The sequence below is a fragment of the Papio anubis genome, chromosome 1 (genome assembly GCF_008728515.1).
Source record: "Papio anubis isolate 15944 chromosome 1, Panubis1.0, whole genome shotgun sequence".
In the NCBI taxonomy this organism is placed as follows: Eukaryota; Metazoa; Chordata; class Mammalia; order Primates; family Cercopithecidae; genus Papio; species Papio anubis.
The window spans coordinates 131,613,206-131,640,756 of NC_044976.1; the positions used below are offsets into that span (position 1 = coordinate 131,613,206).

At 48.9% G+C, this 27,551-nt stretch overlaps 4 protein-coding genes across 14 annotated transcripts; 2 read left to right on the forward strand and 2 right to left on the reverse strand.

The window, feature by feature from the left end:
• Positions 1 to 221: 221 nt before the first annotated feature.
• On the forward strand, positions 222 to 4,169 carry FCER1G (Fc fragment of IgE receptor Ig). Its single transcript, XM_003892964.4, has 5 exons — positions 222 to 355; positions 2,930 to 3,021; positions 3,186 to 3,221; positions 3,630 to 3,650; positions 3,796 to 4,169. The coding sequence occupies exons 1-5, from the start codon at positions 307 to 309 to the stop codon at positions 3,856 to 3,858; spliced, it is 261 nt and encodes an 86-aa protein (XP_003893013.1). The 5' UTR covers positions 222 to 306; the 3' UTR covers positions 3,859 to 4,169.
• A 3,419-nt stretch (positions 4,170 to 7,588) lies between these two features.
• On the reverse strand, positions 7,589 to 8,943 carry APOA2 (apolipoprotein A2). Its single transcript, XM_003892966.4, has 4 exons — positions 8,867 to 8,943; positions 8,621 to 8,696; positions 8,215 to 8,347; positions 7,589 to 7,819 (listed from the first exon to the last, which is right to left on the reverse strand). The coding sequence occupies exons 2-4, from the start codon at positions 8,670 to 8,672 to the stop codon at positions 7,702 to 7,704; spliced, it is 303 nt and encodes a 100-aa protein (XP_003893015.2). The 5' UTR covers positions 8,673 to 8,696; positions 8,867 to 8,943; the 3' UTR covers positions 7,589 to 7,701.
• Positions 8,944 to 11,216: 2,273 nt separating this feature from the next.
• Positions 11,217 to 15,891, forward strand: TOMM40L (translocase of outer mitochondrial membrane 40 like). Of its 3 annotated transcripts, none has more exons than XM_009185353.3 (10): positions 11,217 to 11,409; positions 11,728 to 11,877; positions 12,161 to 12,228; positions 12,530 to 12,622; positions 12,907 to 13,008; positions 13,153 to 13,258; positions 13,455 to 13,577; positions 13,697 to 13,773; positions 13,985 to 14,087; positions 14,223 to 15,884. In XM_009185353.3, exons 2-10 carry the CDS (start codon positions 11,763 to 11,765, stop codon positions 14,360 to 14,362), a joined length of 927 nt encoding a protein of 308 aa, XP_009183617.1. In that variant the 5' UTR covers positions 11,217 to 11,409; positions 11,728 to 11,762; the 3' UTR covers positions 14,363 to 15,884. The 3 variants fall into 3 exon arrangements, with proteins under 3 accessions (XP_009183617.1, XP_009183610.1, XP_009183624.1); XM_009185346.2 differs by having other exon boundaries at positions 11,218 to 11,409; positions 11,628 to 11,877; positions 14,223 to 15,891; XM_009185360.4 differs by lacking the exon at positions 12,161 to 12,228 and having other exon boundaries at positions 11,293 to 11,409; positions 11,628 to 11,877.
• On the reverse strand, positions 14,937 to 27,186 carry NR1I3 (nuclear receptor subfamily 1 group I member 3). 9 transcript variants are annotated; one of them, XM_009185292.4, is made up of 11 exons: positions 26,951 to 27,186; positions 26,731 to 26,811; positions 22,923 to 23,065; positions 21,675 to 21,814; positions 21,051 to 21,181; positions 18,462 to 18,631; positions 18,099 to 18,238; positions 16,626 to 16,771; positions 16,414 to 16,542; positions 16,085 to 16,205; positions 14,937 to 15,194 (listed from the first exon to the last, which is right to left on the reverse strand). In XM_009185292.4, the coding sequence occupies exons 4-11, from the start codon at positions 21,779 to 21,781 to the stop codon at positions 15,065 to 15,067; spliced, it is 1,074 nt and encodes a 357-aa protein (XP_009183556.1). In that variant the 5' UTR covers positions 21,782 to 21,814; positions 22,923 to 23,065; positions 26,731 to 26,811; positions 26,951 to 27,186; the 3' UTR covers positions 14,937 to 15,064. The 9 variants fall into 9 exon arrangements, with proteins under 9 accessions (XP_009183556.1, XP_009183552.1, XP_009183566.1 ...); XM_009185288.4 differs by lacking the exon at positions 26,731 to 26,811; XM_009185302.4 differs by lacking the exons at positions 26,731 to 26,811; positions 26,951 to 27,186 and having other exon boundaries at positions 16,085 to 16,190; positions 22,923 to 23,255.
• Between the last annotated feature and the right edge of the window lie 365 nt (positions 27,187 to 27,551).

Consider the following 27,551-nt stretch of genomic DNA (forward strand, 5'->3'; position numbering starts at 1 on the left):
GTTTAGCACCGATAAATCTCTGAACCAGGTGGAGTTGGAAATGGCAGATGTAGACAGTCTTTCCTGAGTGTGAGAGTCTCCTCATTCTATGGGTTAGGAGTTGGTCATTGAAGGGCTGACACTTAAGAGCCGAGATCTCCCAACTCCCTTGGCCCTTCCGGGAGCCGCCCGGTCTCTTGCGCAGGAAGGGGAAGGGGCCAAAGCGTGGGGGAAGGCGTGGCAGGAAGGGGGGGACTCTGTGGTCAGGGAACTGCTTGCTGAGCACAGCTGCACAGTGCTGTCAGAATAGCCGATCTCCAGCCCAAGATGATTCCAGCAGTGGTCTTGCTCTTACTCCTTTTGGTTGAACAAGCAGGTAAGAGGGTTTGGTGAGGATAGTGTGAGCTGGCTCCAGGGTGGAAATCCAGAGCATGGGTCTGAGGGTCGAGTCAAACACAGATGAAGGAAGACTGACAGTGGGCAGGTGGGCATAGGGAAACCCTGAGGCCAGTCCTATCCAGCCCCGACCCAGGGCACTAGACTCATAGTTCCTTCTTTCTTGTTGCCTTCTTACCTCATTCCAGACTTTTCTTCATATTTTTATTACTATTATTTTGGAGACAGAGTCTTGCTCTGTCACCCAGGCTGGAGTGCAGTGGCGCAATCTCTACTCACTGCAACCTCCACCTCCTAGGTTCAAGCGATTCTCCTGCCTCAGGCTCTCGAGTAGCTGGGACTACAGGCACCCGCCACCACGCCCGGCTAAGTTTAGTATTTTTAGTAGAAACCAGGTTTCATCATGTTGACCAGGGTGGTCTTGAACTCCTGACTCAAGTGATCCACCCACCTCGACCTCCCAAAGTACTGGGGATTACAGGTGTGAGCCACTGCGCTCAGCTATTATTATTATTTTAAAAAGACGGTCTTGCTATGTTGGCCACATAGGTCTTGAACTCCTGGCCTCAAGCAGTTCTCCCACCTCAGCCTCCGAAAGCGCTACTGTGCCTGGTTGACTTTTCTCTTTTCAGCATTGATAGAAAGTGGCAGGGGAAGGGTCTGGTTGTATGGCATGAAGAGCTGGTCTGGTGAAAAGCTTCCTTTCCCATGATCAGTGTTTCCCATGGGGTGCATTTGGTCTTGTCTGCTGGGAGCTGATCTCTAGCTGGTTTAATATACAAAGCACCCTTGGCGCCTGTAATCCCAGCTACTCAGGAGGCTGAGGCAGGAGAATCACTTGAAGCCAGGAGGTAGAGGTTGCAGTGAGCCAAGATCGCACCATCGCACTCTAGCCTGGGCGACAGAGAGAGACTCCGTCTCAAAAAAAAAAAAAAAAAAAAAAAAAAAAAAAAAGATTATATATATTTATATATATATAGAGAGAGATACAGAGAACCCTTTAGGAAGGTAGGAATCTGTTCTTGTGCTTGGGAGTAAGGCAAGGATATAGCCAAGACAAACAGACGGGATTGCTTTTTCTATGGGTCATTGCTAATGCTCCATTCTGTCAGCAGTTGATATGAGGATGGGCAGCATGAGATGCTGTTCCAGAGACCTGAGCGTGAGCTGAGAAATAGAGGCAGAAATGGGAAGGTCTCTGCAGCTCTACGGCTCCAGTCACTATCTAAGAATTCCCACTCTTTGTTCACTCTGGGTTGTCTGTGCCAGATTGGGGTGTGTGTGTGTGTGTGTGTGTGTGTGTGTGTGTGTGTGTGGGGCAGCTGGATGTCGGGGAGGAGGAGGTCCGTAAGCTTCAGGGAAACTGTGGAAATTGAAAGACAATGACTGGGGAGGAATTCCAGCAGCCTAGCTGAGAAGGTGGGAGCAAGTATTAAATTAACCACTGGTCTGCTGCTGTGGGATGAGGAGGGAGGAGGCCCGCTGAGGCCCAAACGAAAGCATGGGCTTTAGAGGCAGAAAACCTGCATTTGAGTTCAGCTCTGTCACTTAACTCTGTGGCTCTGAGTGAGTTACTTAGCTTTTCCGAGCCTTGGTTTCGTCACCCATAAAATGGCAATGATGATGTTTCCCTCACAGGGTAGTTTTAAGATTTGTGCAATATCATGTGTGTGAAAGAATGTTGCAGAATAAAAAGTACTTGACTGATGTCAGTAATTGACCGGCGTTAGTCACACGTTCCCTACTGGTCTTCTGATAGGGGGTAAGAGCAGTCTCTGGAGCCCAGACTTGATTTGATTTTTTTAAATTGCACAAAACTTCCCCTCTCAGAGGCCCAGAGAGTGAGTAATAAGGCAGAGTAACAGGAGCTGGTATCCATATAGCTGTGGTCACTCCCCCAGCCTTGTGTTCAGGGCCGAAGGTATCTGTACGGTCTGGGAAAAACAGACACTTTTTTTTTTTTTTTTTTTTTTTACATATTTAAGTGTCTTGTGGCAGGACAGAAAGCAACAAGGCTGAGGCTAGGAGATGACCAATGACAGAGTAATTGCCTTCTCTCCCTTCCCCGGCTCACATCCTTCCTGTCCAGCCCTCAGCCACAGGTCACAGGACTTAGTAGAGACACTTCTGTGGTTTCTTCACTGAAATTTGCCACTGCCTCTCCCTCCCACTACCCCTCTCGGCTGAGGTTTTTGTTTCAGTCGAGTGGACTCAGATGGGTCCCTTGAGGTGGATAAATTGCTCAATGTGGGCCTGAGAAACCCACAATGCTAAAAAGAAAAGGTTGGGGGCTGAGGGGGAAGGCCTCAATTATTAGTCCACATAAGTCCCATCTCAATAGAACCCTCACACTTCCTATCCTAGCCCGAGCCTACGGTGGGGGAGAAGAGGGAAAGGTAAGGGCAGTGGGAGGCCAGAGAGAAACAGAATTTCTTCCCTTAGACGGCTCCCCTCCAGGCTTTGTCCTACCTCCCAGAGCCCCTTCCCTTCTCTCCTCTGAGTACGAGATCCTCCCTGATGCCCCTGACCCCACGGGCACCCTCTATCCCCTCAGCGGCCCTGGGAGAGCCTCAGCTCTGCTATATCCTGGATGCCATCCTGTTTCTGTATGGAATTGTCCTCACCCTCCTCTACTGTCGACTGAAGGTAGCGCTGGGCAGGGAGGGGTAAGGGGCTGGAAGGGGAAGTGGGAGGGGGGCAGCAGCAAGGATTCGAAGAGAAGGAATAAAAGGGGCTCCCTGACAAAGTTTGCAGGGAAGGGGGATGGGCCACTAACTTCCCCTTTTCTGATAACCTTTCCCCCATTCCAGATCCAAGTGCGAAAGGCAGCTATAGCCAGCTATGAGGTATGGACCCTCCCACACCTGGTGTCAACAACTTTTCAGCCCTTCAGCCCTTCTGGGGCTCCAGCCTGGGGTTCCGGGCCTCTGGGAGGGCATGCCTCTCAGGTGCTGACCTGCATACACCTCAGAGGCCTCCCTCCCACCTTACCTAGCCAAGCCAGAAGTAAAATATTCGGCAGGTGACAGGGAAGAATCAAGCATAGAGTGACAAAGAATATGTGAGAGACTTGGATGTGGTATGTCGGGTGTATATGTGTGCTTGTAGCCATGTGAGCAAATAGGCATCCATGGTCCAGAGCATCCATGTGAGTGCCCTCTAGCCCAAGGTGGCTGGCCGCCCACGCCCCATGCCTCCCTGGGGCCCTGGAGAAGCTGTGGGTCTCTAATGCTTTGCTTCTTTTGTCTCTGCAGAAATCAGATGGTGTTTACACGGTAAGTGTGCCTGCCTCCCCTACCCGGGAAGTCAGCAGAAGAGGGTGGGATTTTGAGCGATCTTTGGAAGGGGCGGGGCCTGTGGAGGTGGGAGGGGCCCCTGATGGGCTCCAGCTCCTGATCACCCTTTGACTCCCACCTCTAGGGCCTGAGCACCAGGAACCAGGAAACTTATGAGACTCTGAAGCATGAGAAACCACCACAGTAGCTTTAGAATAGATGCGGTCATATTCTTCTTCGGCTTCTGGTTCTTCCAGCCCTCATGGTTGGCATCACATATGCTTGCATGCCATTAACATCAGCTGGTCCTACCCCTATAATGATCCTGTGCCCTAAATTAATATACACCAGTGATTCCTCCTCCCCGTTAAAGACTAATGCTCAGATGCTATTCACGGATGTTTATATTCTAGTCTCACTCTCTTGTCCCACCCTTCTTCTTTTCCCCATCCCCAACTCCAGCTAAAATATGGGAAGGGAGAACCCCCAATAAAGCTGCCATGGACTGGACTCTATTCATTCATTCATTTATCATATATTTATTCAGTCTCTACTAAGCACTAGATACAGTTTTTCAGTTCCAGAACTCACAGTCTAACGGACTTCAGGGCTATTTTGCTGACTGAGGGATAAACGTTGACTATGGCTGGGGGAGGGATAAAACCTTTGACCTCCAGGTGCTCTGAGGATGGAGCTGGAGCAGGTACTAGTGTGTTGGGAGTCTAGGCGTATTTGGAAACATAAGAAATGACTTCTGTATCAGCATGGCCTTCTGTGTTTGACGATTGAACCAAGGTTGGGTTGTAGGGGAACCTGGGTGTCCCCAGATAGTCACCAATCCAGACAGCACCAATCCAGTACATGCATATGGGAATTAGCATAGCTGAAAAGCCAAATATGCAGAATGGATGGTATGACTAGGCATGTGTGAAGCTCCTAATGGAAGGTTTTATAGGAACAGTGAATTTTCATGGCGTCTGGGGCAAGTGGGAGCTTAGAGGGCCAGATGGGTTAGTGGTAGGTAAGGCAAAGGGAAATAAGTTGGGTCCAAATGGCGGGTCATCTCCCTCAAGTGCATGGGTGGTGGTCAAGGCCCTGTCAATGCCTGTCCTGTTTTCAGAGTTATGAGAAATATTTGCCTGGAAGAATTTAAACCTCAGGAGATGCTGCCAGTCCTACTTGTGACGCACAGTCTTTCCAGAATGGGTCTAGAGACTCCAAGCTTACCCCTGGCATAACCCCCAACCTCCACAGTACTGCACAACACTTCACACTGCACAGCGACTTACACTTTTCAAAGTATTTTCCAGCTCATTGTACCATTTGATCTGCTAATTAACCCTGTGAGGAAATTCAGGCTATTTGAGGTTAATTAACCTGTCCAAGTTCAGCTTGCAAGGAACCGACTGATATCACTTTTGTCTCTGCACATTTTGCCACATGAGAAAAAGCGGATATTGGGAAAGAGAAGGGGTAGTGAGTAATCATGAATGGTGAGGGTCATGAAGGCCAGATGAAGGAGGCTGATCAATATCTGGAAGGAATTGGAGCCATCTCCAGTGTCTGTGGGGGAAAGGTGATTTCAGATGAGATATGAGAAATGAGCCATGGTAGGAAAGTAACTTTTTCTTTTTTTTCTTTTTTTTTTTTTTTGAGATGGAGTCTCCCTCTGTTGCCAGCCTACAGTGCAGTGGTGCAATCTCGGCTCAGTGCAACCTTTCCCTCCCAGGTTCAAGTGATTCTTGTGCCTCAGCCTCCCGAGTAGCTAGGACTACAAGCACCACCATGCCCAGCTAATTTTTTTTTGTATTTTCAGTAGAGATGGGGTTTCACTATGTTGGCCAGGATGGTCTTGATCTCTTGACCTTATGATCTGCCCGCCTTGGCCTCCCAAAATGCTGGGATTACAGGTGTGAGCCACCAAGCCTGACCTGGAAGTAACTCTTTTAAAGATAAAGTGGGAATAAAATTTTATCGGAAAATGTTTCATTTTCCCTTGCTCTGCCTCTTGGGATTGTAAGTCTCTTCCCATCAACCCAGACTGATTTCCATTCCATTTTCATTTAATCCAGGTATCACAGCTCCCAAAGTTTTTCTAGTCCCACATGTCCACCAAATTGGATACTTGCCAGGCCTTTAAATGGCTACCACAGCTACTAGTTCCAGGCTCCAAGATGGCTACCAGGCCAGTTCTATAAATAGTGCCTGGATAGCGGTGGAGGAGAGGCTTGGAATGGGTCTTCCACAGGCAGTGTCTAGATAAGAGGTTTTTTGTTTGTTTTTTGTTTGTTTTGTTTTTTGTTTGTTTGTTTGTTTGTTTGTTGGGACAGAGATTCACTCTTGGTGCCCAGGCTGGAGTGCAATGACACGATCTCGACTCACTGCAACCTCCACCTCCCAGGTTCAAGCGATTCTCCTGCCTTAGCCTCTTGAGTAACCGGGATTATAGGCATGTGCCAACACTCCCGGGTAATTTTTGTATTTTTGGTAGAGACGGGGTTTCACCATGTTACCCAGGCTGATCTCGAACTCCTGACCTCAGGTGATCTGCCCACCTCGGCCTCCCAAAGTGCTGGGATTACAGGTGTGAGCCACTGCACCCAGCTGGACTTTTGTTTTTAATTTAAAAAAATATATTAGGGGGTCTCATTGTGTTTCTCAATCTGGTCTCTAACTCCTGGCCTCAAGTGATTCTCCCACCTCAGCCTTCCAAAGTGCTGGGATTACAGGTGTGAGCCTCGGTACCTGGCCTAGACAAGAGGTTTTAAATGGAGAAATGGCCGGGCGCGGTGGCTCAAGCCTGTAATCCCAGCACTTTGGGAGGCCGAGACGGGCGGATCACGAGGTCAGGAGATGGAGATCATCCTGGCTACAACGGTGAAACCCTGTCTCTACTAAAAAAAAATACAAAAAACTAGCCGGGCGAAGTGGCGGGCGCCTGTGGTCCCAGCTACTCGGGAGGCTGAGGCAGGAGAATGGCGTGAACCCGGGAGGCGGAGCTTGCAGTGAGCTGAGATCCGGCCACCGCACTCCAGCCTGGGCGACAGAGCCAGACTCAGTCTCAAAAAAAAAAAAAAATAAAAATAAATAAATAAATAAATAAATGGAGAAATTAGAGCATTTCCAGGGAGAGGAGCAAACTTGAGTCTTTTATTGTGGGAAAGGGGGAAACACAGTGTTGCCCTGGCTCAGAAGGGAAACGAGGGTCTTGGTTGATAGCTTGGGAAGCTTTCTTTTCTTCATAGAATGACTAAGAGGAAATTCTGAGGGGTACCCTCATTTTCTTTTTTTCTTTTCTTCTTCTTCTTCTTTTTTTTTTTTTTTTTTTTTGAGACGGAGCCTCACTCTGTCACCCAGGCTGGAGTGCAGTGGCACGATCTCAGCTCACTGCAACCTCTGCCTCCTGGGTTCAAGTGATTCTCCTGCCTCAGCCTCCCAAGTAGCTGGGATTACAGGCACGTGCTACCACACCTGGCTAATTTTTGTATTTTCAGTACAGACGGGGTTTTACCATGTTGGCCAGGCTGGTCTGGAACTCCTGATCTCAAGTGATCCACCTGCCTCGGCCTACCAAAGTGCAGAGATTACAGGCGTGAGCCACTGCACCCCACCAGGGTACCCTCATTTTCTATGACATCCAGAAATCGAGGGATTCAGTTTGTGAATTCTTCCTTCCTCTCCTAGTTCTGTGTGCAACGCAAAGCCTCTTTAGTGTTCTCTTGCAGAGTCATGCCCAGCCCGTAGGAGACTCTTTGGGTTTGGAGAAGAATCATGGCACCCTCCCCCTGTCATTTTCATCAGTTGTGTCTTCAATCTTTTCTTCACCCCTCCACACCCAAACTTCTCTCCTTCTAGAAGCAGACTTTTCCTTTTCCTTCCTCTTCTCCTCCCCTACTCCCCTACTTTTCCCAGTCCCCCAAACATACCAGGCTCAGAGCTGGATTCATTCAGCATTTATTGTAGCAAAGAGTGGGTAGGGAGAGGAGCTCCAGGCCTGGCCAGTGGGTGTTCTAGAGGCCAGCTGGGGTTGGAAGACAATGGTCTGGACACCTCACTGGGTGGCAGGTTGTGTTCTAAGTTCCACGAAATAGCTCAAGAAGTTAACCAGATCCGTTCCAGCCTTCTTGACCAGAGGTGTCAGCTGCTCCTTTGACTTTTCAAAGTAAGCCCTGGATAGGTGAGGGGATTAGAGTTTAATTTGAGGGACCCTAGGCACTGGCAGGGGCCTCGGTCATGGTGGGAGGTCAGAGCAGACTGACTCAAGTCCCCAAACTCTAGTGCCTGGTCCATCGCATGGCAAAGCCCCTAGGTGGGAGTAGAGCCAAGACCTTTGCTGGGTAGAGGAACAGACCCTAGAGACTGAAATTCAAGGCCCAGTTCTTGCTGTTCCTCTCTATCTAAGAAACGTGTGGGATCTTTGGGCAACGAAGGACTTTTTCTCTCCAATTTAAGCCTAATCTGCCCTAATCCCCACCCCTGGGTTCAGTCTTCTGTGGGGCCTCTTATCTTCCCTTCTTCCTTTCCACAGTTCCACAGCCCCTGAACTCCTTGCCCTTAGACTTACTTGGCCTGGGCCTGAAGCTCTGGGCTCTTGACCTTCTCCATCAGGTCCTTGCCGTAGTCAGTCACCGTCTGGAAGTACTGAGAAACCAGGCTCTCCACACTTGGTTCCTCTGCCTGTCTCCGAACCAAAGCTCCTGCACACACACACACACTCTTTTCAGCTGGGTCCACAGCAATGAATCTTGGCCTCTTGCCATACCTCTGCCAGTACCCACCCCAGCTCTCCGCCCCCTCCCCAAAAAGGTGTCCAGTCAGATCTTTGGATGGGCTTTCTGGGCTTTAGATAGGGAATGATCTTCCTTTTGAGCCCTCTAGTTGCCAGACCTGGATATAAGAGCATAGGCAGATAGGTAGCTATAACCGCCAGCACATTCTCCCTTTTGGCCCCCTCTCCATATCACACCCACCTTCAAGGCTGCAGATGGTGAGGAGCAGCACAGTTGCTGCGAGCAGCTTCATGTTGGTGACAGTGGGGAAAGCGGCCTAGGAAGAGGGTGGTGGGGGTTGGGGGGGACACTGAAGCCAAATGGGCTTCAGCTCCTCCCCAGAGATCTCCCTACCTGCTGCCCATTTCAACCTGGCTCTCTCCCTCTCCATAACTGAAGCCCAAGCCTCTTTGGATGCTGCTCACACCTCTTGCCTCTTTATCTTACCTAGTCAGCGTCTCTGTCCTTGGCGTCTGTGCCTGCCCTGGCTGGAGAGGTAGGGGCTATATACCTGTCTGTTTACCCACCCCCTGTCAGGTGACAGGAACTATGATGGGTCCAGTGGGACAGGGATTATGTTAGGATAAACAAGTTGGACAGATGGGGGAGGAGAGGACAAGCACATGGAAGACTCATGGTGATGGGGTGAGAGGCAGGGGGTACAGCCCTTAGTGGAGGCTAAGAGGGTACACTTCAGGTATATTTGAGGTTCATTCTTTTGAGATCTGAGGTTCTTGGACTTGAATGCAGCAGGAAGCAGGATTCCAAGTTACTTCTCTGGAAAGCTCTGATATATCAACCCACGGGATACCATCAACCCATCATACCGTGGAAAGCTCATGGTATCTTTATTCCACTGTGGGTAGATCTCATCTCTCAACCTTATCCCACTTTACTGCAATTTGGCAGAGAGATATTGGGGAGCAGAAGAAAGGAGAAAGGAATTGAAATCAGGGACAGGGTTGAGGGCTATGGGGGTTACGAAAATGAGGGTCGGGTAAGAGGCAAGTGTAAATGATTTTGTCCATTTTTGAGTTAATGTGTAATGAGATGGGGAGAAAACAGGAGAGCCCAGAATGACCTGGATGCTGATCAGTGAACATACCCTACCCCCAGTAAAACAAATTCAGAAAACAACTTCCGCCCATCCCCTCCCAATGGAGGGCTCTGGCAGGAAAAGGGGTGAACAAGAGGCTTCTGCCAGGGTAAAGGTTGAAGGTGCCTGGTCATTTGATCACCTTATCAGTTCTAGGCAGTGATCAGCCAATACTGAGTCAGCAGGGGCAATAGCCCTGGCCCTTGTCTCACTCCTGTTGGGGGTAGGGGAGGGGGATAGGTACATTCTCAGGTTCAAAGCATTTGGGTGAAATCAGTTAAATAGATATCAGAAGCATTTGTATCTTTCACCCTTTTGCCCCCCCCAAGCATACTCCCTGAGTATATGGAACATTCCTGAGAGGTGAGAGTGGAGGCGCAGAGCTAATGAGGGAGGTAGTGACCAAAGACCAAGAAATCTTTGTTTTTTAACTTTTGTTTTAAATTCAGAAGTATATGTGCAGGTTTTTTTGTTTGTTTGTTTTCCTGAGACGGAGTTTTGCTCTTGTTGCTCAGGCTGGAGTGCAATGACATGATCTTGGCTCACTGCGACCTCTGTCTCCTGGGTTCAAGCGATTCTCCTGCCTCAGCCTCCCAAGTAGCTGGGATTACAGGCATACAACACCACGCCTGGGTAATTTTGTACTTTCAGTAGAGACGGGGTTTCTCCATGTTGGTCAGGCTGGTCTTGAACTCCCGACCTCAGGTGATCTGCCCACCTCGGCCTCCCAAAGTGCTAGGATTACAGGCGTGAGCCACCGCACCCAGCCTATATGTGCAGGTTTGTTACATACATAAATTTGTGTCATGCGGATTTGTTGTACAGATTATTTCATCACCCAGGTATTAAGCCTAATATCCATTAGTTATTTTTCCTGATCTTCTCCCTCCTCCCACCCTTCACCCTCCAAGACCAAGAAATCTTACTCCATCTTCAATTATTCCCCTGTGGAGCGCTTAGTGCTTGAGGTCAGCCCTTTGGCTTGCCCCGGTCCTGGGATGGAGTGCATTTGGGGGCCAGGCTCCATATTCCTAGATTTTATTTGCCAACTCTGCCTGGGGACTCAGGGAAGGAAAGGTTAAATACAGAGAGCAGCTCTTTCAGCGAATAGTTCTGCTAGAACTTACTGCTCTGCGCCAAACTCTCACACCCGTTTCCATTCCACCAAGTGGGCAAGAGTGGGGACTTCGAGAGATGTAGACCTCCAGAAGAGAAGGGTGGGTCCCTGTTCTAGGCAGTGCTGCGTTTAATGAGTAGTACTCATTTGGAGGTGTGCTGTGGAGGGCTGTGAGGAGGATTTCCCATGGGCTCTTTGGGAAGAGGGGAGCGATAGAAATGAACCAGGTTTCCAAAGAAGTCTTCATAATGGTTCTTTCTGCCACCCTTCACACAAAGCCAGTCTACAAGCTGTAGTTTCACTTTTCTCAAGGGTGAAACTACACGGGGGGAAGGAACTTCAGTGGCCCAAGCTACAAGATGCTCCCTCTAGTGTCTTGCACGCTCACAAATTTTTTCCCGACCTTGGAGAGGCCTAGTGATCTAAAGCCTTCCACTTAAGTCTAAGGGGCCACCAATCAAGGCCTGCCCGCCTCTGCAGCTCCAGGGTTGAAGCTCTTGGGCCGTCACACCTGCCACTCATTTTCTTCCTCCCTTTCCATTGGCTCATGGCAGATAGCGAGGCTTTTTTTTTTTTTAATTTCATTGATTGGGCGGGGCCCAGTCAGGGGTGGGTTGGGTCTTTGACAGCTTTCTTTGCCAGATTCAAAGATGGCGCTCATGGCCACGCTAAGAATGCAGCGTGAAGCTGCAGTTCTGCCATCACTCAAGATGGCTGCCCCCATCAAGATGACCGGGGTGTGCCGGGGGGAAAGGGGCAGCATGATGGTCTGAGATGGTAAGGGATACTGCACCATTGCAGGCCTGGTCTTGGGGCCTGGGAATCAAGAGTAGAGAGACTAGGGAGCTAGGTGAGGTCTGTGGTGGGGGCTAGGATCAGAGAAAGGGAGAGAGGACAAGGGTGACAGGTGGGGGTGAGAGATCAAAGATGGGGCGGGAGTGTGCCTAGGGTTGTCTCTCCATGAGTGCTCTCCTTCCCTACTCTTCCTGTTCCAGGTCTAGCGTCGGACCATGTGGAAGTTTCTGAGACTAGGGAGCTGGATAATGGGGGGTGGGGCCCGTTGGAGGGTAAAGGGGCAATAGCGTCCTTTCACAGGCTAACCCCGGCCCTTCCCCGTCCTCTGGACTAAAATGGGGAACACATTGGGCCTGGCACCAATGGGGACTTGGCCCCGCCGGAGCCCCCGCCGAGAGGAACCCCTGCCCAACCCTGGGAGCTTCGATGAGCTGCACCGGCTATGCAAAGGTGAGAACTTGGCATTGGGGTGTCTCAAGATGAAGGGGCAGAGGAGTGGAGGGTCTTGAATGCTGGATGTCCGGCGATAGGAGCAGGAAAGGGGAGATCACAGCTGGGGCATGCAGCATCAGGGAGGATCAGGTGCCCAAATGAAGTGGAGCATTTCATTGCAGGACTTGAAAGGAGGTTAATTCCTCCAAAGTGTTCCCTGTGGAATTGAAAGGGGAGACTACCTTTTGGGGTAGTGGTTCTTTGTCTGTGCTTATTCCTTCCCTTCCCCTACCCCCTTCAGATGTATTCCCAGCACAGATGGAGGGCGTGAAGCTCGTTGTCAACAAGGTTCTGAGCAGCCATTTCCAGGTGCTCCCACTTCTCTGGCCCCTCCTTACTATTCCCCCTTTCCTGTCCCTGGATCATCTTCTCCTTTCCTTTGTACTCCAGCCCTAGCCAGTCTATGTGGGACAAATGAGGGAGGATGTGGGGTTCTCTTTACCTCCCTGCCTGTGGGACTTGTTGCTTTTAATCCAATGACCCTCTCTGTATATGTTGGAATATTTGGGATTCCTGAGAGGCCCTCTGAATGGGGAAAAGATTAAGGGTGGGATAAGGGATTGAGGTGGAGCAGGAATGCGCTTTTCTCCACTGACTCCTCTTTCCTCAGGTGGCTCACACTATACACATGAGTGCCCTGGGCTTGCCGGGATATCACCTCCATGCGGCCTATGCAGGGGATTGGCAGCTCAGTCCCACTGAGGTGAGGGCTCCACACACCTGGGTCATCTCCCTAAAAGCCAATCTGAGACCCAGGTCTGGAGGAAGAGGAATTGTGTGTGTTATGGGGAGGAATGGGCCGTAACCTGACTTTTGTGTCTCTTCTGAATGGGAGAGGGTAGAGAAACATTTTCTGTGAAGAGCCCAGAGTGTGTCTTTGTGACTCCACCAGGGGGCGCTGTGCACTCTTAATGAAGTTCTATATTTGGGTTTAGGCTGAGTGATGCCATCCGGCTCAGCCTTACTACTGTGTATACCCTTCCACAGGTGTTCCCCACTGTGGTAGGGGATATGGACAGCAGTGGCAGCCTGAACGCCCAGGTCTTGATCCTCTTGGCAGAGCGGCTCCGAGCTAAGGCTGTCTTCCAGGTGACCACAATTCCTGCCTCCGTCCCCTGAGGCACTTCCTCTCTCCTTCATGGGTTTCCTGCTCTGAGGGCTTGGAAGGAGGAGCAGAGTCAATAATGATCATAAAGAGGGAGGGAGATTTTACTTCTTGCTCTTGCCATTCAGACGCAGCAGGCCAAGTTCTTGACATGGCAGTTTGATGGCGAGTATCGGGGAGATGACTACACAGCCACTCTGACCCTAGGAAATCCTGACCTGATTGGGGAGTCGGGTGAGGAACTGGGACAGGGTTCTTTTTATCTTGGCTGCCCATTTGCTAATGTTACTATGCCTCTTCATCTTCTCTACAGTTTGGAGTGTAGAAAAGGAACTTCTTGGGCATGCTGGGGTGGCGGTTATTGGGGGTGAGGGAGCAGGTCTGGGTGTTGTCTCTATGACTGACTCCATGTCTCCCCGTTCCCCCACAGTGATCATGGTTGCTCACTTCCTGCAGAGCCTCACTCATCGGCTGGTGCTGGGAGGAGAGCTAGTTTATCACCGGCGGCCAGGCGAAGAGGGGGCCATCTTGACACTGGCTGGGAAGTACTCCGGTATGGGGCGAAGTGAAGTAGTGGTGGGTAGGGGGGGAAATTCTGAACTTTTCTGGGGTTCCTGGCCTGTGTCATACTACAGTTAACACTCCTTCCCCTCTGTACTTTGGATTTTACAGCTGTACACTGGGTAGCTACATTGAATGTGGGATCAGGCGGGGCCCATGCAAGTTACTACCACAGGGCAAATGAACAGGTGAGACCTCTGATCTCACTCCCCTCCTCGTCAGCAAGTCAGTCGTGAACTTTTGCTCATCTGGACCTCTATCGCCCTGCTGACCTATTTTTCTTCCTACCACGCTGTGTATATATTTCCATGTATGCCTTCATTCTGCTGATCCCCCGTCAGGACCCTTCTGGTCTTCACTGATACTGATCTCTCTCTCATCCTTGCCCATGGTTCTCAGGTTCAGGTTGGAGTGGAGTTTGAGGCAAACACAAGGCTACAAGACACAACATTCTCCTTTGGTTACCACCTGACTCTGCCCCAGGCCAACATGGTGTTTAGAGGTGAGGGTTATTGGGAGACATTTGGCTATGCTGAGGAATGGGGAATGCAGAGGGAGGGAAACTTTACCTTATTTCTGGTGACTATTTCCTCCAATCCCTGTTAAATAACCTAGTGGGTATTCTCTCCCCCAACAGGCTTGGTGGATAGTAACTGGTGTGTAGGTGCTGTGCTGGAGAAGAAGATGCCCCCTCTGCCTGTCACCCTAGCCCTTGGAGCCTTCCTCAATCACTGGCGCAACAGATTCCATTGTGGCTTCAGCATCACTGTGGGCTGAGGTTGTCCAGAGCCAGCCCCCACAGCAGCTGGAACCTCTGAGTCAGGTGCCCTAGGGCCAGAGACTAGGCCCCTCTCCAGAGCCCACCTTGCTGGGTGACCTCTAGGACCCAGGAGCAGAGTGGTGGATAGGACCATGCCCTCCTCAGAACTGGAGCTGCCACAGGGGCAGTTGATGAGGCAGAGGTTTGAGGATCGCCCCTCTGCTACCAGCCCCAATATCACCTTCCCGATGCTCCTGTGGCTCTGGACTAAGGGGAAAGGATTAAGGGGTATGGCTGAATTCCCCCTGGCACTCCTTGCCTCCAGGCTTCCTTCTTCCTTTCCCTTTGGTTAATCCTGCATGGGATTAGCTGACCATCCTGTTTTCCATCCCAGAGTCTCCCAAGGCTGGGAAAGTAGAGCTGAAGGGCTAGATATTGGGTCTCAGAAAGTAGGGCCCACCCATTCCCAGAAGGAGCTTCTTTACCTCTTAGCCCTGAGGCTTCCTCCTTCCCATCTTCTGTGCTTCCAGAGAACAACTTTGTTCCTATGGCCAACCCCACTATCCCCATGACCGCATGAAGAGGCAGTTATTGCTTTAGTCTTTCATTGCAACCACTGGGCTCCCTTTGAACCCGGCCCAATCTTTGGTCCCAGCATTTCCCCGCTCCAGTGTATCCAGGGTGTCCCAGGTGAGCTGGGGAAGGAAGTGAGCCTGGTCTCAGCTGCAGATCTCCTGGAGCAGTGGCATCATGGCAGACAGGCCCTGGATGTGCTGGATTTGGTACCCGTAGGCCTCATTAATGCTCCGGAGCTCAGCCAGCAGGCCCAGCAACTTCGCATACAGAAACCTTTGGAGGAAGTAGTGGGGTTGCCAGGAAAACAGGAGGGAAATAAGGCAGTTGGGAGTCTTGTCTTGAAGCCCTGATCCCCTGAACTATTCCTCAGTGAAGCCAGGTCTGAACATTAGAGAAAATCATGCTCTGGTATGACAGATGATCAGAGGTTCCAAAGGTCCTCCAGGGGGCCTCAGTCTGACACTGTCTTCTCTCACCGTGCTCAGTTTTTTCTGAACCCAGAGCTCTGAGGGCCATGTGTGAAGAAAGTTCCAGACTTGGCCAGAACTCCAACTGTGTGGAATCTGAGGGCCTGGCCTTCTAGAGCAGGTTCTAGAAGGTGGATGTGTTCTATGGTATAAAGCATCCCCTTTCTGGCCAAACTAGCTCTTGGAGGAATGAGCAAAACAGAAGCGGTGCATACCTCAGAGCCTGGATAAATCACAGACTATTGAACCTGGAACTGGCTTTGGCCATGAAACTATGAATTGCCATAACTTCAAGGGAAATGAAAAATCAAAGGAATTGGCCCAATGGCGAGGAGAGGAAAGGCCAAGGGAAGAGAAATGCCTGCATTAGTCTGGAGAAGTTGGACTAGTGAGGTGATGGATGTCATCAATCTCAGGAATGCTATTACCCAGAGCCTCTGAGCTACTACTTTGCATCTGTACTGAATAAAAAGAAAAAAAAATCTGGAAAAAGTGAGATGAAACAGCAGTATCCAAATTCAGTAATTTGGAGGCTGAAACGATGTGAGACAGGGATGGCCAGGGGGAAGGACTAGACCCCAAGATACCTGAATTCACTAAGGAAAGGACAGTAAAAAACATTCCTCCCATGCTCAATGGTTCGCCAACCCCTTCCTGCCCTGGTGTGGCCTCCAAGCCCTCAGTGTCCCACCGTACCGATCCCGGGGCCTTTGCTGCTGGCCCTTGATGTAGCTTTGCAGAGTCAGTGCCATCTCCTCTTGCAGCTGATCAATCTCATGTCTCTGGGTAACTCCAGGTCGGTCTGTAAGATAGGGAGCTGGGAAGGACAAGGTGGGTGGCAGGGGTGGGCCTGCATAGTGCCCCAGGGACCGAGGCTGGGAGGTTTGACAGCTAGGCTAGAAGGCCTAACCTAGTCTGCAGGTTTGACAGCTAGGCTAGAAGGCCTGGGGTGGATGGACTCAAGGAGCTGAATGTTTGGGCAGAGGTGGTGCAGCAAAAGGCTCTGGGCTTTGGGAGATGCTCACCAGGAGAGAAGAGGGCCATGGCAGCCAAGAGCACATACTCAGGCTCCTGGAGCTGCAGTTTTCGTAGTGTTCCATGGAAGTGAAAGAGCAACTCCAAAAACTCTACCTGGAACCCCACTGCGGGAGATACTAAGATTAGGAGCCTCTAGGTCACCTGACCACATACTGTACCATGAGGACACATGCCCCCTACTGCTCTAGCACCATCTCACCACGGGCTGCGTCTTCAATTGTGTAGCGAAGAGGCCCGCAGAGGAAGTTTTGTGTTTGGAGACAGAAAGTAGTATTGAGTACGATATGACAGATTTCCACAGCTGCTCCCTTGAGAAGGGAGATCTGGTCTTCAATGGGCAGAGAACTGTGGAAAGCAGGAAACAAGGGCACTTTTCAATTTTTTTTATTTTAGACAGAGTCTTGCTCTGTCACCCTGGCTGGAGTGCAATGGCACGATCTCTGCTCACTGCAACCTCCGCCTCCCTGGTTCAAGCAATTCTCCTGCCTCAGCCTCCCAAGTATCTGGGATTACAGGCATGTGCCTCCATGTCTGGCTAATTTTTTGTATTTTTAGTAGAGATGGGTTTTCACCATGTTGGCCAGGCTGGTGTTCAACTACTGACCTCAGGTGATCCACCTGCCTTGGCCTCTCAGAGTGCTGGGATTACAGGTGCAAGCCATCGCGCCTGGCCCACTTTTTAATTTTTTGTTTATTTATTTTTATTTTTTGTAAAGATGGGGTCTTACTATGTTGCCCAGGCTGGTCTCGAACTCCTGGGCTCAAGCAATCCTCCTGCCTTGGCCTTCCAAAGTGCTGGGATTATAGGTGTGAGCCACTGTGCCCAGCCGACAAGGGCACTTTATTATTATTCTTATTAATTAATTAATTTTTGAGACAGAGTGTTGCTCTGTCACCCAGGCTGGAGTGTAGTGGCCTGATCTCAGCTACAGCAAACCTCTTCCTAGGTTCAAGTGATTTTTCTGCCTCAGCCTCCTGAGAGGCTGGGATTATAGATGCACACCACCACACCCAGCTGAGTTTTGTATTTTTAGTAGAGACGGATTTTACCATGTTGGCCAGGCTGATCTCAAATTCCTGAGCTCAAGTGATCCACCCGCCTTGGCCTCTCGAAGTGCTGGGATTACAGGCATGAGCCACTGTGCCTGGCCTATTATTATTATTTTTAGCTTTCATTTTTTGAGACAGAGTCTCACTCTGTCACCCAGGCTGGAGTACAGCGGTGCTATCTCGGCTCACTGCAGCCTCAAACTCCTGGACTCAAGTGATCCTTCCACTTCAGCCTCCCAAGTAGCTGGGACTACAGGCACCCACCATCATGCCCAGCTAATTTTTGTATTTTTTGTAGAGATGGGGTTTTGTCATGTTGCTGAGGCTGGTCTCAAACTTCTGGACTCAAGGGATCTGCCGGCCTCCAGCTCCCAAAGTGCTGGGATTACTGGTGTGAACCACTGCGCGGCACCTCAAGGGCACTTTAGATGCAAGCCTGTACTTCAGAGATGGAGAAGAACTCCCAATTCTGATTGGCACAGTTAAAAACAAAGCTGGGAATTCAAGACCTAATGCTTGGAAAGGCTGAGGCACGTGTTAATTTGTTGTCAGTGACTTTTCGGGGTGGATATACAACTTGCTGAAGTGTTTGCCTCCTGAAAGATGAGGGGAGGTCACTCACCGGAAGACAGGCAGGTCCTTGGTAAACTTGATGACTTGCTGTACCATGAAAGTGTTGACGTCTGCGAAGTGTGTGACCAGAGGCAGCACAGGCGCCAGGGTGGGCAAGGGCTGGTGATGGATGAACAGATGAGCTGGAGGCTGCAACGATCAGAACATTAGCTAGAGGCCCTGGCCCTAGGGCCTTCCTTCAGGCCTCGCCAGCCTTATCTTGGAAGAGTTCCTAGCTGAGAAGCCTGCTTAAGGCTGGGGTTCTGGAGATCCATCCTCAGTATTGGTGCATGGCATATACCCCTCTCTCTCAGACCAGCCTTTTTGGGTGCCCTTTTCGTTGTATTCCAACCCAAATCCTGTCGGTGCTCACCCTAAACCGCACAAACTGTTCAAACATGGTGCCCATGTGGCGGGTGTGGGCCCCCAGGAGTGTCTGGATCAACTCTTCTTGCTCATTACTCAGTTGCATAGGTGTTTGCTGTGCCCGCCGCTGGGCCTGCTTTGCTCGCCGCAATGCCAGGGCTTCTGCCGACAGTATCACTGTGCAGGGCAAGAGATCATGACAAAGCTGTTGAGACCAGCAGAGCACTTCTCTCTGCTGGTCCCTGATCTGGGGCCCCTCAGCCACCCTGCACAACGAAGGATGGGGGGAATGGGGGAATTCCTGAGGTTTTCTTGGGCTTGGCTAAAGTCCTAGAGGCTCCAGGAGGCAGGGGGTTCCTATACACTTCCGCCAACCTGTGAAGAACTACAGCAGAAAACTGCACCATGGGAGAGAAGGGAAGGGTGGCGAGGAAAGTAGGAAAGATGTGAGGAAAGGTGCGAGGGCTTTTGGGGAAACAGTGTAGAGGGAAGGGTCTTGATATCTAGAGCATCACCTTATGTGATATTTTAAATGATCCTTCAAAAATAATCAAATAATCCTTTCAAATAAACACTTACCTGGTGTTTTAGCAAAATTTCAAAACTTCTGAGGTTAAATCCCACTGAATGAAACAACCCCAGGATAGTATATATATAATTATATATATATATATTTGTCTGTTTTATTTTGTTTTGAGATGGAGTCTCTCACTCAGTCGCCCAGGCTGGAGTGCAATGGAGCAGTCTTGGCTCACTGCAACCTCCACCCCCTGGGTTCAAGCAATTCTCCCTGCCTCAGCCTCTGGAGTAGCTGGGATTACAGGCACCCACCACCACACCTGGCTAATTCTTGTTTTCTTTCTTTTTTTTTTTTTTTTTTTGTATTTTTAGTAGACACGGGGTTTCACCATGTTGGCCAGGCTGGTCTTGAACTCCTGACCTCAAGCGATCCCCCCACCTCGGCCTCCCAAAAACTGGGATTACAGGCATGAATCTCCATGCCCAGCCTAACTAATCATTTTTATATCTATATCTATATCTATATCTACATCTATATATATATATATATATATTTTTTTTTTTTTTTTGAGAAAGGGTTTCACTCTTGTTGCCCAGGCTGGAGTGCAATGGCGTGACCTTGGCCCACTGCAACCTCCGCCTCCTGAGTTCAAGAGATTCTCCTGTCTCAGCCTCCCAAGTAACTGGGATTACAGATGCATGCTATCACGCCCAGCTAATTTTTGTACTTTTAGTAGAGATGGGGTTTCATCATATTGGTAAGGCTGGTCTCGAACTCCTGACCTCAGGTAATCTGCCTGCCTCAGCCTCCCAAAGTGCTGGGATTACAGGTGTGAGCCACCGTGCCCAGCCCAGTCATATTTTTTAGAAATGTAGACAGGCTTAGATTCCAGTGGCAGGACCAAGGTCACAAAATAAGTAATGTAGATTGAATTCAAACCAAAATCTTTTGACTTCTACAGAAGATCCAAGATCGAACCAAGATCTGGAATTCAGACCAAGATCCTTTGACTTCTACAGTTTCCTTTCATTCTTCCACAGTGAGAATTGTGTGATATGGAAAAAGCAAGTTTGGGAGTCAGGTAAATTTGAGTTTGAATACTGACTGTACAACTTCTTCCTTCTTCTTCTTTTTCTAGAGAGGGCATCTCTGTTGACCAGGCTGGTCTCGAATTCCTGGCCTCAAACAATCCTCTTGGCTCAGCCTTCCAAAAGTGCTGGGATTAGAGGCATGAGCCACCACGCTTGGCCTGCACAAGTTTTTAGTTGAATTAACTTGGGCAAATTAACTTCTGTGAGCCCCAGTTATATCATCCTTTGGGAGCATAGCACAGTTACTTGGTACAGAGAAAACATTAACTAATTCAATTATTGAGCACCTACTAGGTGACAGGCACTATGCTCAAGAGATAGAAAATAAAAAACACATCTGTAATCCGAGCACTTTGGGAGGCAGAGGTGGGCAGATCACCTAAGGCTAGGAGTTCGAGACCAGCGTGGCCAACATGGTGAAAGCTCATTTCTACTAAAAATACAAAAAATTAGCTGGGCGTGGTGGCACACACCTGTAATCCCAGCTACGCAGGAGGCTGAGGCAGGAGAATCGCTTGAACGCAGGAGGCGGAGGTTGCAGTGAGCCAAGATGGCACCACTGCACTCCAGCCTAGGCTATAGAGTGTGAGACTCCATCTAAAAAAAAAAGAAGAAGAAAAGAAAAGAAAAAAGCTAGCCATGTGGATATCTAGGACAAAAGCATTTCAGGTAGAGGGAATGGCAAGTGGAAAAGCCTTGGAGAAGAGTGTGCTTGGTGTTTCTAAGGATGACAGTGTAGCTAGAATTGATTGAGTAAGGGGGAAGAGTCTGATAATAAAGTCTGAAAGGTGTTGTGGGGGAGCTAGATCATGAGATCATGTACTTTGAGATGGGGAGCCATTGGAGGTCTTGAGTGAATACTGACATAATCCGACTAGTTTCAAAAAGAGTACTATGCTTGCTATGTAGAGAATGCACTGTTGGGAACAAGGACAAAGCAAACAGACACGGTCAATGCATTCTTGGGATGTAGGGGGCCACTCACTGTCTTTCCTCATGCCAGCATCTAAGCACTTCTGCAACCTGCAGGCTGGGCAGTGGCGCCTCTGAATCTTGCTGACTTCACAGCTTCCAGCAAAGGGGCAGGTGGGACCAATGCTTTTGCTGACTGTTCTCCTGTGAGACACAGAGATGTTGTTAGAGTCTGGGATGCAGTGGACAGACACATGGATGGGTGAGGGGCTGAGATGACATGGTCTAAAAGACCTGGGAATCTGGTGAAATGGACTAATCTGAGCTGTGCCCAAAGGTCCCCAGGGGTGGATAGGGTCCAACACATCTCAAGCATTTCCATGGCAACACAGGATCACTCCGGAAAGCCTAGTTGATGTAGTACTAGCTAGGTGCATCACAGGCAGTGGGTACATAATAAGTGCTCTTGACTAATGGGCTGTGTCCATCAGACAAACATTTAGCCTTCCCTCTGTTATGCCGCCAGTTTATACAGTGATGTGTTTGACAAGATGTAGGTTGCCATCCACAGGGTAATTAGACTCTCAGATAAAGGAGTAATGTAGCTGGACAGGCTTAGGCACCAGCGAGGGTGTAAAGGCTGACTGATAGGGAGTTTGGTTTGGACGGCTGTTTCCACTGGGGAGGAGACTCTCACCTGAAGAAACCCTTGCAGCCCTCACAAGTCAGCGCGTTGAAGTGGTAGCCTGTGGCCTGGTCCCCACATACCACACAGTTCCTCAGCTCATCTTCCCTACTGGCCATGACATCAGGTGTTGGGGTGGCTGTTACAGACTCCTGAATGTGGGAGGGGTCAGCAGTCAGTTCTGGGCCACGCTTGACCCTTTTCTGTCCCTTCTACAGAGTCTCTTTCCAAACCAAACCAAGCCTGTCCTTGACTTGATCCCCAGCATTATCTTTTGTGTGTTTCTTCTCTTTTTCTTTTTTTTTTTTTGAGACAAGTTCTCGCTCTGTCACCTAGGCTGGATCTCTGCCCACTGTAACCTCCGCCTCCTGGGCTCAAGCTATCCTCCCACCTCAGCCTCCTGAGTAGCAGGGACTACAGGTCTGGACCACCATCTCCAGCTAATTTCTGTTTATTTATTATTATTAATTTTTGTAGAGATGGGGTTTCGCCATGTTGCCCATATTGATTTTTGGTTTGTTTGTTTTGTTTATTTGTTTGTCTGTTTTTTGAGATAGAGTCTTACTCTGTTGTCTAGTGTTACCTAGGCTGGAGTGCATCATAGTTCAATGTAACCGCGCACTCCTGGGCTCAAGCGATCATCCTGCCTCAACCTCCTGAGTAGCTGGGACTATAGGTACACACCATCACACCAGGATATTTTTTCTTTTCCTTCCTCCCTCTCTCCCTCCCTTATTCCTTTCTTTTGTTTTTTGTTTTGTTTTGTTTTGTTTTGTTTTGTTTTCCTGAGACTGAATCTTGCTCTGTCGCCCAGGCTGGAGTGCAGTGGCGCAATCTTGGCTCAATACAACCTCCGCCTCCCAGGTTCAAGCGATTCTCATGCCTCAGCCTCCTGAGTAGCTGGGATTACAGGCACCCGCCACCACACCCAGCTAATTTTTTATTTTTAGTAGAGATGGGGTTTCACCATATTGGCCAGGCTGGTTTCAAATTCCTGACTTCAAGTGATCCTCCCACCTTGGCTTCCCAAAGTGCTGGGATTACAGGCGTGAGCTTCCGCGCCTGGCCTCTTTTCTTTCTTTTTTGTAGAGATGGGATCTGTTATGTAACCCAGGTTGGTCTTGAACTCCTGGGCTCAAGCGATCCTTCTACCTTGGCCTCCCAAAGTGCTGGGATTACACACGTGAGCCACCATGCCTAGCCCCCAGCATTATCTGTACTTTATTGCATTTAGTCTTTGGCTCCCAACAGATTTCCTACCTGCTTATCTTAGGCAGTATATCATCTGCAGGCCACAGAATCCGGTATGGAATGCCTTTCCCCAAACTCCCACGCTGTTGCTGGTTTTCCTCTGATCTCAGGAGTTACCAGTGATTGGAGTTAGGGATTATGACCCTTAGTACCTGGAAAACAAGAGATGTCTGTTTTATGTGGACTTCAGTAGCTCTCAGTGACTGTGGGGTTAGGGCACAGACCCTGGACTCTGGGCAAAGGTCTGGGTGGGAGGTTTTCCCAGCATGACAAAAGTGCTGGTTGGTGGCACATGGGGAGGGACTCTGGTGGGCGGGAACCTTGTGACTCATTGGAAGCTGCTTCTTATTAGACTCATCAAGATTCTCCCTGTTGATGAGTTTAAGGCTACATCTGCAACCTCCTGTGTACAGAGATCCTGAACAAGCTGGGAAGAGAGAGAGAGAGAGAGACAGACAGACAGAGCAAGCTTTTTCACACACAGTATGTCAGTACTAAAAGAAGAGGTGTGGGCCGGGCGCGGTGGCTCAAGCCTATAATCCCAGAACTTTGGGAGGCCGAGGCAGGTGGGTCACTTGAGGTCCGTAGTTCGAGACTAGCCTGGATAACATGGTGAAACCCTGTCTTTACTAAAAGTACAAAAATTAGCTGGGCATGGTAGCACATACTTGTAATCCCAGCTACTCGGGAGGCTGAGGTGGGAGGATCACTTGAACTCAGGAGGCGGAGGTTGCAGTGAACTGAGATCATGCCACTGCACTCCAGCCTGGGCACAGAACAAGTGAGACTCTGTCTAAAAAAACAGAGAGAGAGACTAGGATCTAATTAAGAACTTATGCAAAGAACCCTCTCACTTCCTAACTAGGGAGGGCTGAGAATCAAATCAGAATGACCACAGGGCACAGTGACATGCCCTGTACATCCCCCCTACTCTGGAGATAGGTAGAGGCTGGTTTGAGCCCAGGAGTTTGAATCCAACCTGGGCAACATAGCAAGACCCTATCTCTAATAATAATAATAATAATAATAATGAGCGCTTTTTTTTTAAGTCATTTTTTTTGGCTGGGCAGAGTGGCTCATGCCTGTAATCCCAGCACTTTGGGAGGCCAAGGCGGGCAGATCACGTAGTCAAGAGGTCTGGCCAACATGGTGAAACCCTGTTTTTACTAAAAATACAAAAATTAACCGGGGATGGTGGTGCACGCCAGTAGTCCCAGCTACTTGGGAGGCTGAGGCAGGAGAATTGCTTGAACCCGGGAGGCAGAGGTTGCAGTGAGCCAAGATCGAACCGCTGCACTCCAGCCTGGGTGACAGAGTGACCATGCCCGGCCAATTTTTGTATTTTTAGTAGAGACAGGGTTTCACCGTGTTGGCCAGGCTGGTCTCAGACTCCTGACCTCGTAATCCACCTGCCTCGGCCTCCCAAAGTGCTGGGATTATAGGCGTGAGCCACTGCACCCGGCCTATTTTTCTTTGTTTTGCTATTATGTCTTCTACTTCTTCACTTGCATTAAATTATAATTAATGTTTCTCTAAAGATAAGTTAAAACCCCAAGTGCAGGCTAGAGTCATAAACACACACACACACACACACACACACACACACACAGAGAGAGAGAGAGAGAGAGAGAGGGAGAGAGAGAGAGAGAGAGAGAGAGACTGAGTTAAAAAGATCCTTGTTTAGTTTACCAGAATGAATTGGTAGAACCCCTAATCTCAAGTGGTATAGCATCTAACTATGCATAACTTTGCATTTTGAAATAAACTGAGTTCCAGAGAGCACAGATGCTTGGATCTGTTCCTTGGGAGATGGTAAGAATATTTATGTGTATGTATCTGTTGATGTCTTTGTGACTCTGACAATTCATACTAGTTTATTCAATCAACAAATATTGACCAAGAATCCACCTATGTCTTAAGACACCAGAGTTAAAAGATGAGTAAGATGCTCTCCTACTCTCATTCCCGCTAATGGGGGAAACAGATCTTTACACATATATAAAGAAATAGAGTCAGATCAGTGATGGTGCCATGCATAGAGCATTACGGCACTGAAAAAGTAGGGCGCTTAATTCTGCTTTGGCGAAGGGGTATTGAGGAAGAGGCAGGAGAGGCTTTCTGGAGGTGTGGCAACTGAGTTGACTTTTAAAGGGTAATGATGAGTTAGCCGGGGGGGGGGGGAATATAAAAGGCAGTTCAGGCAGAGGGTGCAGCCTGAGATGGTCAAGAAGCCAGATACAAAAAGGTAGATATGGTAGAACCACAGATGGGCCTCTCTTGCTGGAGCACAACATTTCAGGCTGGGAGTGGGAAGAAATAAGGTTGGAGAGGTGCGATATAAGGCTGAGATGTAGGCAGATCAAAGGAGACCTCATGTGTCAGGCTAAACACTGAGTCCATCAGGAAACTTTGAAAGAGAAAGCTGTGAAATGACATTGTCATATCTATATTCTAGATAGTTTAGTCTGCTGGCTGTTGCATTTGAGGGGGCAGGACTGAAGGCAAAGAGACCAGTTAGAAAGCTATAGCCATAATGTAGGCGAGAGAAGATTAAGCTGGAGCTAGGATAGTGGAAGGATGTAGGAGAGGAGAGGGTTTTGAGAAATACGTGGAAAGTGAAATTATTGGAATTTGGTGACTATTATAATGCCTGGATTAAGAAAGAAGACAAGGAATTAAAGATAACTCCAGGTTTCTGGCATGGGTGACTGAGTGGACGGTGGTACTGCCAACTGGGAGAGAGACTACAGGAGGAGGACAAGGGCCCTCCATACTTGGGTGCCAATCCATTTTCACAGTTGACAATTTACTCCAGTAATAAGTTATCAAGTGTCCACTCATGATTAGCACCAGAAGGAGAGACAAAAGAGAGTCCCTGTTACAGAGACACTTCCAGATTAATTATGAAGACTGAATAAATAAATTGAATTCCTAGGTCTTAAAAGAAAATATATAATCAAACAAATGTTGTGGTAAAGACTATGTATAATATTATAGGTATTAATTGCTCCCTTAATTTATTCTTCTTGTGTACCCAGTATGAGCAGAGTACTATGTAAAATTCCTTGCCTGTGTTAACACTGTAAGATAGGTAATATCGTCATTTTACAGATGAGAAAACTGAGGTTCAGATTGTTTAGATAACTTATACAAGGGCCAATATACCCAACAGTTTATTAGATGACTCCACTTGGATTCACATAGGCACCTCAAATTCAATATGTCTAAAATTGAATTGTCAACCCCCCCACAAACTAACTTTTCCTACATTACCTGACTTGATGACTAGTCCAACGTGAGAAAGTGGAAAGAACATGGGCTTTGGGGTCATATAGACTTATGTTCGAATTCCGACTGGCTCTTGCTAGCTGAATTACTTATTTTTTGCCGCTTCTCTAATTGTTTGCCATGACTGAGACCCAGCTCCATGGGGCTCTGGGAATCAGATATCATCAGGCTGAGCCAACACTGGACCAGGGAAGGGAGGCATACTTCCTCTTCCTACATCAGCAGTGAATGCTTAGGGAGAAGTTAGGCTAGAAAGATGTTCTGGTCCAGGGCTGCCCTTCACCTGGGGCCAGGGATTACACTAAGCCTTGTTCTTCTTGCAGAAGTCCACCCTGAAGTTCTTTGAGATGGGGTTTCCTTTGGAACAGACTGCTTTGAGTTTGCTCTTCTGTGTACAGAAACCCTCCCCTGGCTTCCAGGTCTCTGCTGTAAAGCAGACAGAGAGTAGAATCTGCTGCAGGATGCCCCTGGCATCCATAGTGAACAGGCTTTCAGGGTTAACTGATACCCTCACCCTCTTCCAACATACCTCTTCCAGGCCAGGGTCTGAAAAACACCTGTGAGGATTGTGACCTGATGGGTTAAGCTCTCTGAATTTCAGTTTTCTTTCCTGGAAAAAAAAGGGTTAATAACACTCGTTATCCAGGTTTGCTGTGAAGACTAAACAAAGTAATAAAGTAGTAAAATGTAAAATTCTTTACAGGGTGCTTGAAACATGCAAGGAAATCAACATATATTCATTCTCTTACCTTCTTCCTTTCCTTCCCCTTTTACTGCTGTCTTCTCCCAGATGCCAAACCAGAAATTGGTGAGTCACCTAGTCTCCTTTCTCTCCCTCATTCCCTATAAATGACCAAATGCCATGACCTGTCATTCCTATCTTCTGACCTCTACATGCCCACTACCTCTTAGCTGCGTTTAGGCCCTCATCATTTTCCACTTACTGCTGCAGCAGACTATTCAATTATTCTCCCTGCTCCCAGCCTCATCTCCTTCCAACCCATCCTCCATGCTGTTGCTATTTCTAAAATGCAAATTTGATCGTGTCTCTTCCCTGCTTAAAATTCTTCATTTGCTTTCCATCACCTTCAGGATAAAATCCAATCTCTTTAGCATGTCACATAAAGTCCTTTGTGATCTGGCCCCTATTTAATCACTCTGGCTTCACCTATTCTGTCTCCACTTCCCTCCCCTGACCTAGCACATCACACTTTGGCTCTAGATGTGCTTAAGCATTTAGAGTTCCCCGAACAAGCTGTGCTCACCCACCTCTGAACATCTGCCCTTGTTGTTCCCTCTGGTTGGAATTGCCTCACACATCCTTATTTTCAAACCCTCTTCCCCTCATCC

What these genes read in the sequence shown, in the direction of transcription:
- APOA2 (XM_003892966.4), bottom strand. Translation starts at nt 8,672, where the DNA reads ATGAAGCTGCTCGCAGCAACTGTGCTGCTCCTCACCATCTGCAGCCTT. An exon ending in CACCATCTGCAGCCTTGAAG is followed by an intron (nt 8,348 to 8,620) that starts GTGGGTGTGATA and finishes GTGTGTGTGCAG; the next exon opens with GAGCTTTGGTTCGGAGACAG. An exon ending in GAGCTTCAGGCCCAGGCCAA is followed by an intron (nt 7,820 to 8,214) that starts GTAAGTCTAAGG and finishes TCACCTATCCAG; the next exon opens with GGCTTACTTTGAAAAGTCAA.
- NR1I3 (XM_009185288.4), bottom strand. Translation starts at nt 21,781, where the DNA reads ATGGCCAGTAGGGAAGATGAGCTGAGGAACTGTGTGGTATGTGGGGAC. An exon ending in AACAGTTTGTGCGGTTTAGG is followed by an intron (nt 18,239 to 18,461) that starts GTGAGCACCGAC and finishes TGATCGTTGCAG; the next exon opens with CCTCCAGCTCATCTGTTCAT. An exon ending in AATTGAAGACGCAGCCCGTG is followed by an intron (nt 16,543 to 16,625) that starts GTGAGATGGTGC and finishes TCCTAATCTTAG; the next exon opens with TATCTCCCGCAGTGGGGTTC.
- TOMM40L (XM_009185353.3), top strand. Translation starts at nt 11,763, where the DNA reads ATGGGGAACACATTGGGCCTGGCACCAATGGGGACTTGGCCCCGCCGG. An exon ending in TTCTGAGCAGCCATTTCCAG is followed by an intron (nt 12,229 to 12,529) that starts GTGCTCCCACTT and finishes CTCTTTCCTCAG; the next exon opens with GTGGCTCACACTATACACAT. An exon ending in ACTGGCTGGGAAGTACTCCG is followed by an intron (nt 13,578 to 13,696) that starts GTATGGGGCGAA and finishes TGGATTTTACAG; the next exon opens with CTGTACACTGGGTAGCTACA.
- FCER1G (XM_003892964.4), top strand. Translation starts at nt 307, where the DNA reads ATGATTCCAGCAGTGGTCTTGCTCTTACTCCTTTTGGTTGAACAAGCA. An exon ending in CAGCTATAGCCAGCTATGAG is followed by an intron (nt 3,222 to 3,629) that starts GTATGGACCCTC and finishes TTGTCTCTGCAG; the next exon opens with AAATCAGATGGTGTTTACAC. An exon ending in AATCAGATGGTGTTTACACG is followed by an intron (nt 3,651 to 3,795) that starts GTAAGTGTGCCT and finishes TCCCACCTCTAG; the next exon opens with GGCCTGAGCACCAGGAACCA.